Genomic DNA, 18146 nt, shown 5'->3' on the forward strand with positions numbered 1-18146 from the left:
TTTATAATACTACTTATGATAGTTGGCCCGAGCCTCGCACCAACTGCAGACCACAAAGGCAGGGTTTAGCTAGCCCCGCGGTTTTGCCCCCAACAGCAGGGCACTCCTAAGGCGCTCCCCGCCTTACCATGGTGACGAACAGTCCCCGCCACAGGCTCACAGCCTCGGGGTTTTGCCGCCAGTAACCGGCCACCCGGGACCGAGCCCCCGCCCTGGTCTCCTTACTCTCCAAGGTGCGCGTGAGACACCATCTTCCAGCCGACGGTGACGCCCGGGCTCGGATCTAAGCCCAGAGCCTGCAGGTACATCCAGAGATGCTGCTTCTCGAAATCAGTGTCCCGGGCCGAGCTCATCCTCTCGGTAGGCACTGCGACTGCGACGAGGGGAAGCGCCGGCTCCAGAGACTGAGAGGACCCTTGCACCCCTCCTACAGACAGCCCCGGGTGGCGGCAACCCCTCCGCTGCGGCCGTCCGCCACCTCCACGTGGGAAGCCATGCCACCACAAAAGGCCAAGCGGCTCAAGAAAACAAGCCAGCGACAACAGCGCTGCCCGTAAACCGAGACTCCCGCGCTTGTGGAAGAGAACACTGCGCCGGTGCCTCACGACTTCCGGGACTGGTCGTCCTGAGAGGACTCCCGCCATGCAATGCGCCCTTGTCTTCTCTGAGAAAACTACGAGCAACGAGCACCAGGTGGGCCGGCCCAGGGACCCCACCCCCACACCCCCACCTGATGAGAAACACTCCGTCCCAAGGTCTCCGCCCCCAAGGTCAGCCATCTGGACGCAGAGGGGGGGAATTGAGCCGGTTGTACCAAACACCAGACCTTGAGAATATGCTGGTCTGGAATGGCTCTGTGTCTCATTTGAACCATCCAATAGAAATGATTCTGTATTTCGCCTCATTTGAAAGACTCTATGTTTCACCTCATTTGAATGACTCTATACTTCGCCTCATTTGAATAAACCTGTATAGCACCTCATTTACATTGACCAATGGGAATAGCTCTATACAATGCCTCATTAGAATTATCCAATAGAATCCCTGCTTCTAGCTTGCACCTTTTTCCCTATATAAGGACCCCTTTCCCTTGGTTCGGCGCGCTTAGCCACACAGAAGCTAAGTCGCCCGGGTACCCGTATCTCCAATAAAGCCTCTTGCTTTTGCATCCAAGTTCGTGGTCTCGCTGATTCCTGGGTGCGGGTCTCCTTCTACGAAAGTACCTCTTCGGGGGTCTTTCAAGACTGTGACTGGTAACCCCTGAACCTAACCACAAACCTAACAGTAACCCTATCTTTTAACCCTGAACTTTAGACTGAACCCTAACCCGAAATTTAGCCCTAATCCTAACCCTGAAACCTTAACCCTAATCCCTAAAATTAACCCTAACCCTGAACCCTAACCATAGCCCTAACCCTGAGCCCTAGCACTGAAACCTAATACTAAAGCCAACCCTAAACCTAAGTCTGAACACTGAACACTAACAATATCCCTAAACCTAATCTTTACTCCTAAACATATCCTTTAAATTAAGCCTAATGGTAACCCTGAACCTTGAACCCTAACCCTAAAGCTAACCCTAAACTTAACTCTAATCCTAACCCTAACATTAAAACTTAGTCTAACCCAATCACTAAATGTAATTCTAAACATAACACTAACACTAATTAGAAACCTAACCCTGAACCCTATCCCAAACACTACCGGAACCCCTAAAACTGAACACGAAACTTAATCCTAACTGTATCCATGAACCCTAACCCTAATGCTAATCTTAAATCTAACCCTATCACTAACCCTATCCCTAAATCTAACCCTAACCCCTGTCCCCTAAACCTAACACTAACCTAAACCCTAATTTGAACCTTAAACCTAACCTTAAGCATTAACACTGAAACCTAACTCTAACCCTAACCTCTAAGCCCTAAACTTAACCCTAACCCTAACCAGAACCATAACCTTAACTGTGATCCCTAACCCTAATACTAAGCCTAAATCTAATCCTAAACCTAACCCTAACCATATTCATAACCCTAACACTAACCCTAACCCTAACACTAATTTTAAAATTAACCCTGAACCCTAACCCTAAGCTTAACCCTAACACTAACCCAAACCCTGATCCTAACACAAACCATCCCCAACCCCTAACCCTAAACCTAACCCTAACCCTATCAAGTAAACCTTAGAATGACCACAACCCTAAACCCTAACTCTAACCCTAACCTCGAATAGTAACCCTAAATCTCAGCATAACACTGAATCCTGAATGTAACCCTAACCCTTACCCTACCCCTGACCCCTAACCCTAATACTAAACCTAACCATAATCCTATCCACAAACCCTAAAGCTAACCCAAACCCTAACACTAACACTAACTGTAACCACCTTAACCATAACAATCATCCTAACCCTAACCCTGAACCCTAACACTAACCATAATTCTGACACTTAACCCTAAACCCTAACAATAACCCTTCCCTGAGCCGTACCCATAACACTAATCCTTCCATTATACATAAAACTAACACTACCCATAAGCCCGAACCCTAACCCTAACCCTAACCATAACTCTAACCATGAACCCTAACCCTAATACTAACCCCTAACCTTAACCCCAACCCAAACATAGCCATAACCCGAACCCTAACCCTGAACCCTGAATCCTAACCCTAACCCTAACCCTAACTCTAACCATGAACTCTAATCCTAATACTAACCCCTAACCTTAACCCTAACCCAAACATAGCCATAACCCTAACCCTAACCCTTAACTGTAACCCTAAGCATAACTATACCCCTAACCCTGTACCCTGAACACTAACCCTACAAGAACCCCTAACCAAAAACCTAACACTAACCCTAAACCCCAAAAACCCTAACCCTCATAACCCTAACTTTAAGCTAACACTGAAACCTAACCCTTACCCTACTCCTGAACTAGGAACCCTAAACCTAATCCTAACCCTAATCTCCTAACCCTAACCCCAGCTGTAACCTTGAGTATGACCCTAACCCTGATTCTAATCCTAACAATAGTTTCTCAAAGTTAACATCCCATTTGTGTAACCTTACCTTTTAGCTTGACTTCTCTTCATGGCTGAGGTCTTTGAAGGTTTCGGCAGAGGAAGGGTTCTGGGCACTGCCTTTGTCTTGCATCCATTTTTCCTCATTTGGTCTTCTAGTTATACTCAAAAGTCAGATATTTCTCTCCTTCTCTGCCTTGGCAAGTGTTCGATGAAGAAAAACAAATTCAGATTACAAAAGTGAACAAAATTGAAATGCACAGGCAGCAGCTCAAGACCACTTTTGAAGTCCGGAGCCTGACTTTATTTGGGGTTTCAGGTGGAACAAGTTGTACACTGGCTGCTGGTGCACTGGCTTGCACATTTTTTGGGGAGACAACAGAGGTGAAGTTCTCTGTGTTACCTGATCAAATGCACCTGAGCATAGGACGGGGAAGGAAGGGGCATGAGACAGGGAAGGAGGGAGCCAAACGGCAAAGGAACAGAGGGAGGAGAGCAGCAAGGGAAGCCTTGGAGGAAAGCAGAGAGACAGGAGAGGGGAGCAGGGGAATTGGCAGGGGGAGAAGAGACAGGAGGAGAAGTGAAGAGTTAGTGCCACTTAGAGGTGGGGGAAGGGCCGAAAATTGAGAATAGGATATGGCAAATTATCCACAAAAAGGCATCAGTACTTATTAGTCCAACATACCAACTTCAAATGCCAGTCAGCCAGCCAATTAAGAGTTACCTGACACAGCCAGCTTCATCTTTCAAGTTAGCTTTATGCTACAACTTAAAAAAAACAGGTGCTGCTGAATCCCTTAGGAACAAGAGCAGCCTGGTGGTGGATAGAAGACCTCTAAGCCCCCTTTACTGCTTGGGTGCACCTGTGGTAAAATAAGCATGGCCTTGGTTCAGCCAGAGTACTCACCATCCCAGGAAGTGCAAGGGATAAAAAAATGACTCCTGTCTCTTCTGACCTCAGGGATGCTGGCTGGTCAGAGTCTGGGCAAATAAGCATAGCCAGGGCATTTCCCACATCCCAAAAGAAGTGGAGGACACCAGTCCATCTCCTCACTAGCTGCTGAGGCACTGTTTTCATTAATGTGAGAAGTAAGCCAGTGTAGCTAACCTAATATCTAGCAAAATAGGCTTCACACTAATTAAAAGAGATGAAGGACATTCCATATTCAAAGGAAAAGTCCATCAACATGATGTCTCAATTCTTGACATTTTTGCGCCAACTACAAGGGCACACATAATAGCAAAAGAAACATTACTAAAGATTCAATCACATATTAATAGTGGGAAATTTCAACAGCCCACTTTCACCAATGGACAATGCTGCTAGACTACTATAAACTTAACAGAGAAATAAATGAAATAATAAATGTTATGACTCAAACAAATATAATGGATATCCACAGACAAGTTCACCCCAAAACAAAAGAATACACCCTCTCCTCACCACATCATGTAATTTTCTCTAGAATTGTCCACATACTTGGTCAGAAAGTAAATCCCAACAGATACTAAAATTTGGAATAACCCCACTAATCTTAACAGATCACAGCACAAACAACAGAAAGCCTACAAACTCATGGAAAATGCACAACTCTCAACTGAATTACCCTTGGTTCAAGGAACGAATAAAGATAAAAATTATAGACTTCCTAAAATTCAATGACAATGAATCCATAGTATATCCAAACTTAAGTGACACTGTGAAAGCAGTGTTAAGAAAGTTCATAGCACTAAGTGCTTATAAAGAATTGGTAGAAATCTCACACTAGTGACTTGAAAGCACACCTAAAAGCTATATCACTAAAAAAAAAAAAACAAAAAAACAAAATCATCCAAGAGTAGTAGACAGCAGGAAATAATCAAACTCCTCACTGATATCACTAAAATGGAAACAAAAAACTATACCAAGAATCAGTGATACCAACAAGATATCCATACCAACAAATATGCAGGGAGAAAATATACAAATTAACAAAATTAGAAATAAAAGGGGGGATAAAAACAGATACTAAGGAAATCCAGGCAATCTTTAGGCCATACATCAAAAACCTATACTCCAAAAATGGAAAATATAAAAGAAATGGACAACTATCTTGATTGATATTACATATAAAAATTAATTCAAGACTAGATAAATAATTTAAATAGTCCTATATTCTTAAGAAATAGAACAACTCATTAAAAGTCTCCCAAATGAAAAAATCCTAGGGCCAAATGTTTTCAGTGTGGAATTCTACCAGAATTTCAAAGAAGAGCTAATGCCAATAATCCTCAAATTGTTCCACACAATAGAAACAAAAGGATCTTTGCCAAATTCTTTTTATGAGGCTGTAGTTACCATGATACCCAAACCACACATTATCTCAACTAAGAAGGAGAATTAAAGACCTATATCCCTCATGAACTTTGATGAAAAACTACACAATAAAATACTGGAAAACCTACAGCATGCATTTAATCCCATCAGTACAGAGGCAGAGGCAGGTGGATCTCTGTGAGGTCGAGGCCAGCCTGGTCTAAAAGTTCCAAGACAACCTCCAAAGAAATACAGAGAAACCTTGTCTCGGGGGGAAAAAAATAAACAGAAACAAAAAACAAAAACCTGGCCAAACGAATCCAAGAATACATGAAAGATATCCCTCCACTCTGATAAAGTAAGCTTCATCCCTGAGATGCAGGGATGTTTCTACAAAGTAAAAATGGTAATATAAACCAACTGAAAAATAAAAAACAGATGATCATGTCATTAGATATGAAAAAGACCGTTCAGTCATGTAAAAACTGCTTAGCCATGAACTTCACTCCATCCAAGGCTGTATCTTATAACCAGAGCTCGGTGTCGTCTCTCAGTCCAAATACCCAGACACAGTGCTAGAACTACATGACATCACTGCACAGTACAAAAACAGAGACCAAGAGCAATGCTGTCCTCTAGACATGTGAAGAAACTTCACCTTGATTATCCCTGGGAATAGAGCATCTCCCCCAGGATGATGACCCTTGAATCAGAAACTTCTGTTAGAGGCTGGACCTGAACTTCAGCTAGGATACATAGCACAGATGAGCAGCCTTGGCAGGATAGGCTTAGGTCATGCCTATAATGCCAGCACTTGGGAGGCATAGGCAGGTGGATCTCTGTGACTCAGAGAGCAGCCTTGTCTACAAGAACTAGTTCCAGGACAGCCTTCTAAGCCACAGAGAAACTCTGTCTCAAAAAACCAAAATAAAGAAAGAAAATACAGTATACACCTTGATACAATATGACTTCTACATTTACCAGGGAAGCATCAATAATAAAGACTGCCTACAATATTTGTAACAGAATAGAGAATGGAGAGAAAAAGCCAAGAACAAAAGCAGGAAAATGAGCTTTTATCCAAAAGACCAAAGGAATCTCAGCCAAACACAGCTACCTATGATTCCATGTGTACAGAAATTAAATAAAGACAGATTTCACAACTCCAACAAAAAAGTGACCCCTAAACAGTTAATTTTCTGACACTCCAGCAACTGATATTTCTTCCAGAGAGGCCCAATGGTCTGGGGCCCTATCAACAAATGTAAGCCATCTCCTACAGAGCCTTCTATGACTCTGCAGCCCCTGGTGCCCCCTTGTAGGTTCAGGCAAACCCAGCCCAAGTGATGTCCAATCAAAAGACAATGTGAAGAAAAAGTGAATGTCTGCTTCCTGCTGAATGGATGATGTCACAAGATGTGACATCTTCCCTATTCACCTGCAAAATACTATGGTAACCTGAAATACCTCTACATTGCAGAAAATCCTTTTGTGTCCTGGAACTGAACTTCAGCTGAATCACATGATGGTGGCTGTCAGTAGCTCTCAGTGTTGAAAACACTCTAATCATGTATTGCTGAAGGATGATTCCCATGCCCTCCTAGCAGTTTCTACACTATCTGTAACATTTCTAAGACAAACCTGAAAGTGGAGTGTAACATCCAGAACTTCTAGAATCCAGACCTTCAGTTTTCCAATCTGTCTTCCCACTGCACAACAAAAGCAATGCCTGTATCACTGGACAGTGATATTACCAGCTCATAGTCTCTCATGCAGGGAAAGCAGAGCCTCTCCTTCCACAGGGAATCCACAGTCAACAAATCTCAGAGCCCAAGGTGTAGGGTCCAGCCCTACTACTTCTTTCAGGTTGGAGGGAGGGATCTGTGGAGTAATAAAGACAAAAGAGCCAATCACTGTTGAAAGAAGAATGCCAATTTTATTTAGAGGGTAGTTACATCTACACCATCAGCAGGACCCTAGGAAGTAACTCAGATCAAAGTCCAAGTGCTTAAGCCTCTGGCAATATGCAGATAATCTGCATATTTGTACACAGGCCTTGTTGTCAGGATGCAAAATAGGAAATAGCACCTAGCTCTGAGGCAGCCAGTAGCTCCCCCAGGGTAATGCAGATCAACCCTACATATGAGAAGAAAAGCACACTCCCAGAGGTACCCTACTGGTCACCCCTTAAACATGTAAAAATAGAAATTAGTATCTGTCTTAGTATTTCCAGGACATCAACATCTATTATGCCCATCATAGAAAAGCCTGCCTGGCCCGTGCAGACCCTCTGTCTTAGGTAAACAGATATCCCTTGAAAATAACCCAACATTGATAACTCATTTGTCCTGCAACTCAGCTAGACATGCACTGAGTTGTAGTTTGCTGTCAAGAAAAGCCTGATTTGCTTTCTCTGCAAATGGCTCTTGACTTGCTGTTTTTTTTTTTTTTTTTGTGCCACAGGCAGACTAGGACTAAAAGGAAGCTGTCCAGATTTTAATCCTGTGGTCTAGCGATCCCTTTTCATACCTGAAGTGACCTTTAGTATGAGTTCCAAAAGACAGGAGTCTCCCTAAAGAGGAGGCACCCTGATCTCACAAGTCTAAATAATTTTGAGTAGCCAATTGAGAAATCTAGAAAAGTTACCCAATTAAAATTTAAAGTGCCCATTCAGACTAGAGAATAAATATAATTCTTAGGATCTTAAGGCAGAGGGAACCTCCCCTGAGAACCATGCAGGATGCTTGCTGTGTTAAGTGCCTGAGGAGCAGCTAAGCTAGAAACTCCCTGGTGGCTGCAATTGCAGCCACTTCAAAAGTCCCAAGGTCAAGATCTCTCCCATGTCAATAAGGAAAATCTGGTCTTCTCCAGGGAGTCCCATTGTTATGACTTGTACCACGAAAACTGAGGCTGCAATCCCATCATCTCTGCAGCTTCTCCAAGTGGTAAGTTTGGAGGAAACACTTAAATATTTCTCCAGAAGGAGCGTTACTTAGCATATCAAAGAGTGTAGGAGCACACCTTGTAAGTTAAATTAACCCCTTGGACAGCCAAAGAGACTGTATTTTAAGCAGGCATAAGGCCTGCAGAGGAACATGTTGGAAAAGGTTGGCTTGGCTTCCAGCTTTACTAAGCAGACATCGCCAATGATTAGGATATTTGTTCCTTTAAATCCTTATTGCCAGCTGCCTTTCCAGGATAATGTTGGAATTGACCATAAAAGGTCACACCTGTTTCTAAGAATCCATCAGCACCAAGGCTGGCAGATTTCTCATTAGCATCCAATGGCTCATTAGAAGGCTGAACAAATCAGCAGTAACCAGGAATACACAACACTCCAGGACCCAGACTAGAGATTCACCATTCTGTGGAAAATGCAAATAGACCCCGGAGTCCACACCAAAACCGGATCTGGCCCTCTCCAAAGACTCCAGGGAAGATCTATTCATTTAACCAGAGGCTTTTTCTGCACAGAGGACACCCAAGGATGACTTGCTGCAGAGGTGTTAGAATTATGCACTATTAAAAAATTTTAAAATATAAATAAGTGTGGTGAGGGGAGCCAATGGCACCCTCAAGGTCCCCCTTGTATAACCAAATAAGCTTTTAAAGTGTGATGGACAAGTTCCACAATAGCCTGCCCTTGGGGTTGTGAGGAAGGCCAGTTTTGGGAGTAATTACAAAATCCAGACAAAACTGATTGAAACTTGACACATGGTAGGGCTATTATCCTTGTTAGAGGCAAATCTACCCATTGATACCCTCTTATAAGGCTCTCTTAAATTTAGAGATGAGACCCTGAAAGCAAAATGCTGACAATCAGCAGGGTGCAGAGGAATATTGAAAATACAATCCCTTAAATCTATCTCAAGTAAATGATAATTTTTGGGGATGGCCACGGGAGCTGGCATCCCTGCCTGAGTGGCACCCATGGGCACCATGGTCTTATTGACCTGTCCCAAGTCTTGTAACAGCCTCAATTACCTAATTTTTTCTTAAAACCAAATATTGGGGTATTCCAGGGAGAATAGAAGGAACAATGTGACCGGCATTGAGTTGTTTCTGAACCAGGGCATGAGCAGCCTCCAATTTTATTTTAGACTGGAGCCATTATTCTACCCAAACAGGTTCATCATTTTTCTAGGTGATAGTTATTGGAGGTATGCGAAGCTGTGGGTACAATCGCCCCCATAAAAATGTCCCTATCCAGCCGGGCGTTGGTGGCCCACACCTTTAATCCCAGCACTCAGGAGGCAGAGGCAGGTGGATCTCTGTGAGTCGAACCCAGCCTGGTCTCCAGAGCGAGTGCCAGGATAGGCTCCAAAGCTACACAGAGAAACCCTGTTTCGAAAAACAAAACAAAACAAAACAAAAATAGTCCAAATCCTCTCCTGTCTCCAGGGTCCCTCTGTACCTGTGGTCTGTCTGACACAGGCAAGGGGTCACCCTGTAAATTCTTCCCAATCTCTTTTCCTACCTTGCTCTTTAAGCATACTCTACACAGGAGGCTTGACCCCATTGCTTCTAGGACATATGGGTTCATACCTAAATTAATTACAGATAAATATTGTGGGTACACCTCATTTTTTGGCAATTTTGATTAGCAGAATCTCTAGCTAAACCAAATTGTATATTTAGACTTTAGTTATTAAATGACAAAAATTATGAGGCTGAGAAAAGTCTACCATTTTCATTAAACAATCTGTTAACTCCATCCCTTTAGCCAGTAGGCAGGGGAAAGGCCTGAACAGCTCCCAATGTGACCCATAAAACATAGCAATTTTTTAGGTGAACAGCATATTGAATTTGTTCAAATAACATTATTTACCTGATCCTCTATGTATAGAATTGTCTCCACATTTTAAAGAGCCATAAAAACATAATGATTCTTAGTCCATAGATTAAATGAATCATATTATTAGATGGGGAGAGACCATTGCAACAGCACATAAATTCATTCTCTGAGCTGTGGTTGGGGCCGTCTCTCCTGCATATTTTTATTAGTAATAACATAAGCTGCTCTTCTATCAGAAGAACCAATAGTAAAAATTGACATAGGATTTTCATGGGACTGCTCTTTACTATTTTGGGAATCTGAAAGGATGTATTAGCATAAATTGCAACAGCCCAAGATTTGGAAACTGATTATCAATTTTCTTTGAAATCAATTAATGGTTTTAACAGGCAGCTGTCTCCTGAAAAGCTTTTTCTCAAAAACCTTTATCAAATCATGTATCAACATTTACTTTCTAGATTTTTCTTTACAACTATGAAAATTTAGGAGGATTTCTGTATCTTCTCCTCTGCCAAATTCCATATAATCATCCATAGATTTCCCCTGCCACTCAATCAATGCTATGGGCTTCTGTTATTTTTCTACCTACTCACTCTGAGGATTCAAATCAACCTCTCCTGTTAAGAAATTGACTGACCAATTGGATGTTCTTATTGACTATAATTAAAGCAATTTTGGTAACTATTTTACTATATCTGAGACAAATTGTATCCAAGGCAATTTAAGCAGTTCCTTTGGTCAGCATTCATGCATTCACAATCATACATATATCAAACATTCATGTGTGGCCACATCAAACATTCACAACTTGCAAACATCTCACATTTCTTATATTGCCTAGGTTATGATTAGTTTGTTGAACTGAAAAATCCATAATTGAAATCTCTGATAACACAGCATTTACACCCAATTCATGAATTATGAGCATCCAAAATTGGAACAGATCCAAATTTACCTATGTTGTCTTTCTTTCTTTCTCCATAAGGTCTTAAAAGAGTTTCTGACTGGCTGTATCAATAGCACAAACCCGCTTCTCTATTTTCTCTTCTGTTGGTACTCTGTCTGACTCAGTGCCCTTCCTGACCATGTCCAAAGCAACCTCTAGAAGGCTCTGTGTATTTCCTCCTCCCCATGCCCTGCTCTCTCTAATGCAATAACATTTTTAACTGAAGTTTCTGTTGGTCTGATATCTAAACAAATCCCAATAAACCCATGCATGACATTTGTATTTACTATTGCTCTATTTTTCTCATTTTTCCATTTTTATATATATTTTCTTTTTCAATTTTTCTATATTTTAATTTCTTTTTGAGACAGTGCTACTTTATTTCCAATCCAGCTCCTTCCAGGCTGAGGCACACTTACAGTACCTTACCAGCCTAACTCTCTCAGGAGTGAGGCAACCATATCGACACACCCACTCCTACCTTGACCTTGACGCTGGCCAGCAAATCCACTAGTGATCTGTCAGTGTGTATTCCCTTCTTTCTTGATCTTGGTGAGGACCTCCACTATGTAGCATCCAGTGCTACTACTTCTTACTGGTTCCAGCAAGGGACATGCAGATTAATAAAGACAAAACAACTGGTCACTCTTGAAAGAAAAATGCCAATTTTATTTAGAGGGTTGTTGACTTCTATAGCATCAGCAGCTCCCTAGAAAGTAACTCAGATCAAATTCCAAGCTCTTTAGCCCCTGGCAATATGCAGATAATCTGAATATTTGTAAACAGGCCTTGTTGGAAGGAGGGAAAATAGGAAATATCACCTGACTGTAGGCAGCCAGTAGCTCCCCAGGTGTATTGCTGATCAACCCTAGATAAGAGAAGAAAAGCAAACTGCCAAGGGTCCCCCACACCAAGGGCCACTGCCCAGCTCAACACAGGGACCAGCAGAACTTCAACTTGGCTCATGGTCCATCCCAGCCCAAGCAGTTCAGATTCTATAGCTCAGCCAATCTGCTCTTCCTGGTCTGGGGATAAAGGGCCACACAATCACCATGACATGGCTTGTGGTCTTCCTTACAGCTCTCCACAGAAGAATAAGATGAGAATCCAGGAAGGAACCTGTAAGCTACCCTCCACTGGTGCTCCTGATGGATAAGCCTTCCAAAATTTCATCCTTAGTTAAGACTACCCAGATGGGCTACAGGATTTTAGCAGTCACCCCACTGAATGAGCAGAGATCAAATGACTCAGACCACACAGACACTCCCAGCTTTGCATGCTTCCACACTATAGTCAGTTATGGTCCTGATGTGGGAAATTAGTTATTTAGTAACATCCTCCAATCTGGCAGAGCACATCCTGTTCCTCTTCCATGGCACAGGTTGCTGTGTGTGCACATTCAATTACATGCTCAATGTTCAGCACAGACAACCCTTTGCTTCAAAGCTGGGATGTCCTGCAACCAAACACAGATCACATTCACACAGCATCTGTTGTTAAACAAACAAGAAGAAGAAGAAGAAGAAGAAGAAGAAGAAGAAGAAGAAGAAGAAGAAGAAGAAGAAGAAGAAGAAAGCCCCGGTTGAGAACACAAGGAAGGGGCTATAAAAATGTCTTGAAGACAGAGAAAATGATAGTAGATATTATGTATATATAACCCTCAAAAGTTATATTTAAAAGTTGAAACAGGCATTATAGTCATATGCTCCAGAGACTGGGGATTTGTATTAGAGCACATCCAGTACTAACTACATTATTTTTCTCAAGGTTATCTTCTTAAACTTGGAAAAAGCAATTCTGTTAGGCAGTGCAAGACCATTTTATCCCTTTCTTTTTCTTAGGTTGAAATGTTGTAACTACAGGAATTTGGTTTCATGATGAGTTCTTTTCTTTATCTAGATTCTTGTTTGCCTGATCCATGAAACTGAGAAATGGAATTCAGGACATTTATTAACATCTAATATTGATTACCTGACTCCACCTGGTAAATGTCAACTATTGTCACAAAAGGAAATCTCTCTTCCTGCCCCTACTTTCTGTCTATAACTACACCTGCTTTGCAGTTGGTGAATGAAATTCTTACACAGGTTCCTCCTTCATTTGTAAATTCACAATAAAATCTTGAGAACTTGGGAGGATATTCATTTACTTGTTATTTCCTTCCCAGAGTAAAGTCAAGGCCCAAGATAGAACAAATTGGATGACTGTCTTTCCAGTAATGTGCAGGAGAAGCAGGATTAGGTGTTCAAAGTAATTCTCAATTACATAGTGTGAGGCAAGCTTGAGCTATGGGAGACATTGACCAAGAGAAGTGATTCTCAACTTTCCTAATGCTGTGACACTTTAATTCATTTCCTCATGACATGGGGACACCGCGTACAACTGTTTTCAGTGCTACTTCACAAGTATAATTTTGGTGGTATTAATTATAATATAGAACCCCAGGTTGAGAACCATTGCTCTGAACTGATACATATTAATGAGTAAACACCACTGAAGATAAAAATGAAATGAAATATTTAAGCTAGGAAACAATGGAAAAAATAGAAACAAAGGGATTTTGGCGGTTATGCATTTAAAGAAAGGACATTTTTAAAATGTTATCAGTAATTCAGTTTTTTAAACAGATAAAAATAAATGAAAGTGTGCTTAGCTATACTAACTTTCAAACAATGTAGACTCTTTCCTAGTAGGGATACTGTCACTAATAAGACATTGTATGAATTTTGTCATATCTAAAATGTTAGCTACTGAGTACTGTAGGGTGACTCATGGAGCTACAGCCAATGGCCTGTACCTGAAACCTGTGAGCTGCCTTAACTGTATCAAACAGGATGGCACACATATATCTGCATAGGAGAGTTGCCTAATTATAAATTCAATATTCATTCGCTGAAGATAACATTTCCAAGCTGTCTCTGTTCATCCACATGACATGAATTAAAACATGCTGGGAAATTTCAAAATCATTAGTTATATCACAGTCAGGTCCCTTTTCATGATGGTGACTCCAGCAGCTGATTGCCTTCCCTGTTTCCCCTGCAGTGTACCCAATACACTACTCCTCTTGTTTTGGTCTGAAGACAGAGCAATGCTCCACATGCATATTCTTTTCCTCTGACTGCTTTGGATAGTTGACTACATGACTCCAATGGACAATTTTAAATCTCTGAGGTGGGACAGTCATTTAATTGAAGAATTTTGGAGGTGTAATATAGAGGTCAGCCAGGTCATTGCCATGGAGAACAACAGACTGGAATCAAAGCCACTGACATCAACATAAGAGTGCTTGTCTCAGAAACATTTTTTCAAGATGGAAATGCAGCTGTCCTAGAATTAATATGCCTTTCCAGGGAGAAATCACTTCACACACTTAGGAGGTTAGTAAAGAAAAATCTCTTTATTGATGGTATACATCCAACTCTATGTAAAGCTCAAAGAGGAACCAGTTTAGACACATTTGCATTCCACAAATGACATCATCCTTAAGTGTCTTTAGATTCATACTCCAGGTTGAACTTTGAACAAACTAAATAGAGGGCAACTTGTAGGTCTACCTACTTAGGCATATGTGAGGATTACACAGCAAAGATATATGCCAGAATAAATTAATTTTACCCATGATGTATCCTTGAACTCTCCTCTGCCTGCCTATGCCTCAGGAGTGCTGAGATTTAAGCTTCTAAGGAAAAGAACATCTTGTATACTACTCTGGGTGGAGGGGGGAAGAAAGGAATAGACCTCTATAAAGTAGCAGGAAGCACAATATGGGGGGACAAATTCAAGAGTCAGCTACACAAATGTCACCACACAGGGTATCTCTAGAACATTACTAAGCCAAAAGTGGCCATTGGACCAATAACAACAGCCCCATATGGTGGGAGGAGTTGGGTTCTCAGGATCTGAAGCAATCTTTCCAAAAAAGGCCCTGGCCCCAATTACCAGCTCTCACAGGCCAATTCCATGTTTTAGACACGGGTCTTTGTTTTACTGTCAATACCCCAGGCCTTTAAGGGAATAGCCCAAGACTTAAGCCCCAGGCTAGTAAAGCTGACAAATGAAAATTAAAATTAATAAAAGTTTAAGAACTTGGTCCCTGAAAAGGGAATTTCTACAGGAAAGGCAAAATTTAACTCATGAAATCAGGACTGCCAAGTCTGGCACCTGACAGCTTGCTCTCAGAGAAGGGGAGGTAACTGTCCACCACTCCTGTTAACATTCTTTTGCTAATTGCTGGTTGTAAACATCCTGCAGCCTCCATAGGTTGGAAGTTTGTTGGCCTGGGGCTTCTTCATCTCAGGTCCAGCCTGGCCCCAGCCTCTGTGATTCTCTTGCCCTAGCAGCCGCCCACCAAGCCGCACACACCCTGGTCGCCAGCGATGCCCCCACAGCCAAGGGGTCCCAGGCAGAGGGCCATGCAGTGCCAGAGGGAGGAGGAGAAGGAAGCTGGCTTTGAGGCAGAGGGGGAGGACAAGGACGACAGCTTCCTCCTGCTGCAGCAGTCTGTGACTCTGGGCAGCTTGACCGATGTGGATCAGCTCATCGCCAAGATCGGCGAGACGCTGAAGCTGGACACAGCGCACGATGGCCCTGCCTCGCCCAGTGCTGCCCCGGGCCCCCCGCCCCTGCGGGTCCTGGCTGTGATCTCAGGGGAACAGAACCGGTCCCCGGCGAGGCAGATGCTGCGATCTTCTGTGTCTGCAGAGACCGGGGCCCCAGCTCACCCCAGAGCCATTCGCTGCATGCTGTGGGAGCGCGGGCGCATGCGGAGCCAGGCGGCTCCCTACTGCGTGGCGGAGCTCACCGTGGGCACCAGCGCCCTATGCCCTGTGTCCCGGCAGCCTGGCCTTGAGGGACCTCCGGTGACAGGCAAGCCGAGCACCCCGCAGCCTCTTTCAGGCCCGTGCCTGTGGGGTTGGCCCCAGAGCAGAGCCATGTCCCGCCTTCTGCAACAGCGACGTGGATCTCAGCCTGAAACCCACACCAGCGACGAAGACCCGCACCAGCTCCTGCAGCAGCTCCTGCTTTCGGGAAATCTCATCAAGGAGGCAGTGCAGCAGCTACATTCACTACAACTACAGCTACAGGCAATTCTTTCCTCACCCCGATTCCTCAAGCCTCTGTCTGCCCCTGTGCAGGAGCCACCATCACCTGGGAGCCCTTGAGCAGCCTGCAGCGACCCTGGCACTTGGGTGAGGAGGGCGCTGCTCAGAACTGGGGAGGACTTTCTTGTCCCTGGCAGCTAACAAGCAGGGTAGCTTCCTCACCAGCCTGTACCTGCAGACCAAGGGATTCACCCAGATGTGGCTAGTAACAAATCTACACTTCGCACCCAAGTGACTGGAATTGTGGCTGAACTGGTTATAGGATTTTAACTTAACTGAACTGTTTTTGAATAAATGTGTTCAGGTTTTTGTTTGAAAAAGAGAAAAGAAAAAGATCCTGCAGCCAAGGGGATAATAGACAGTACCCAGTGACCCTCCAACCCTGCAAGCCCATGCCCTGTCTTATTTCACTCAAATGTATCTCACTTAAAATATATAGTTACTGCTATACTCTGTACTTTGTATAACCTGAAGTAACCATGGAAACCCTGTAATTTGTGGCTTGCAACCTTATGGTCTGCTCCTGTAAAAGCTTCTCTTTTAGGGTGTTTGGTATCAGACTTGCCTGCCATGCAGGGAGATCCTAGCTGGCAGCTTGAAATAAAAAGAAACCTTTTGCTTTTGCATTAGAGTGTCAAAACCTTGTGTTAGTCTCTGGGCTCCAGGAACCTGTAACAACATTTTGTTTCCTGACCATTAAACTCAAGACCCTACCAGGACTCAGAACTCGTAGGTTTTTCAACCCCAACTAGTTGGTTGAGTAAAGGTTTTATGTTTGTCTGTTAAGTTCATGTTCCTCTAATTTATGTATGCTAGGGTAATAGGTAATAGAGGTAACAGGCCAAGAGCTTGGCAGATTTGCCTACAATGCCAGGCCTGGGCAACCTAGGAGAAGTCCTCAACTTCCCTTCTAGGGCAGGTATTCTATGGAGAGTTGGATCAAACCTGCAATCTAGGTTAAAATAGGTGGTCTAATTGAGAACTTCTGTTGATAAAATAGTGGGTCCAATTGAGGACTTCCAATGGTATATGTAGAAATCTAGGTATAGGCCCTTTATTCCTAGTCTGAGCCCTGTGTTTGTTGTTTGTCAGTTTGTCAACTCTGGAAGGATTATGACTCAGGACAGAATCTAAGGGGACAGACTCCTTCTTCCCCTTTGAAAAACAGAGGGGAAATTACAGCCTGGTGGAGGACAGTACCCTCTGGCTCCTTGCATGCCCCTAGACCAGCCTGGTCTGCCAGCCTCATGCTGGAGGCTCCTGGAGCTACATAAAAGCCTGTGAATGGCAGGTACTCAGAGCCTGCTTGTCCCAGGGCTTGGGTAGGAGCTGGCTTCCAGAAGGACTTGCCCTGCCCCTCCCTCCCTGCAGGGTGACAGTGACCTACAGCATGCCTTCTGGGAGCAAGCATCCTCCACATAGGCCTCTGTCAGTGGTGGGTTCTAGGATGACAAATCCTTGGGAGAAAGATGCCTGTGGGGAGCACACTGGGCTAGCCAAGGGGTGGGTGCCTCCAAATCTAAGTGTGGCCCTCTGGCCCTGCATTCCTGAGAAGCTGAGGTCCCAGCAGGTCTATGGGCAGAAGGGGCTCAGAGGGTAGCAGCAGGCCTGTGATTGCTGGAGGGAGGGGCATCATCAGTGTTGCTCAGCCACCCAGGGAATGTTGCTCAGTGTTGCCTCTTCACCATTGCTCAGTAAGTGCAGAGTGCGTGAATGCAGCCTGGGTGGCACTTGCTGGCTCATGAGGCCTAAAGGTCATGAGTGAACCTTTGGAAACCTTGCTGCTCTTGGGAAAGCCATGGTCCCCTAAAGTTTACCACTCACTGGCTCACTTGCCTATCACAGCTCTCTCCAGTGCTAGCAGATGGGATTCCTGCACCCTGACTGAAAAGTTGCCCACTCCTAGTCAAACAGGCTTGGCTTTGTGCTGTACAGTTGCAGCCTATGGATGCTAGGTTACTGTTATGACACTGTAGC

At 43.6% G+C, this 18146-nt stretch overlaps 1 protein-coding gene across 1 annotated transcript; it reads left to right on the forward strand.

Moving 5' to 3' along the window:
- Positions 1-15479: 15479 nt before the first annotated feature.
- On the forward strand, positions 15480-16229 carry LOC100761548 (proto-oncogene FRAT1-like). The gene has a single exon (XM_035453729.1). It carries the CDS (start codon positions 15480-15482, stop codon positions 16227-16229), a length of 750 nt encoding a protein of 249 aa, XP_035309620.1.
- Positions 16230-18146: the final 1917 nt, after the last annotated feature.

The sequence above is a fragment of the Cricetulus griseus genome, unplaced genomic scaffold (genome assembly GCF_003668045.3).
Source record: "Cricetulus griseus strain 17A/GY unplaced genomic scaffold, alternate assembly CriGri-PICRH-1.0 unplaced_scaffold_155, whole genome shotgun sequence".
NCBI lineage: Eukaryota > Metazoa > Chordata > Mammalia > Rodentia > Cricetidae > Cricetulus > Cricetulus griseus.

Bases quoted from the DNA above. Each gene is read 5' to 3' on its own strand.
- LOC100761548 (XM_035453729.1), top strand. From the start codon at position 15,480: ATGCAGTGCCAGAGGGAGGAGGAGAAGGAAGCTGGCTTTGAGGCAGAG.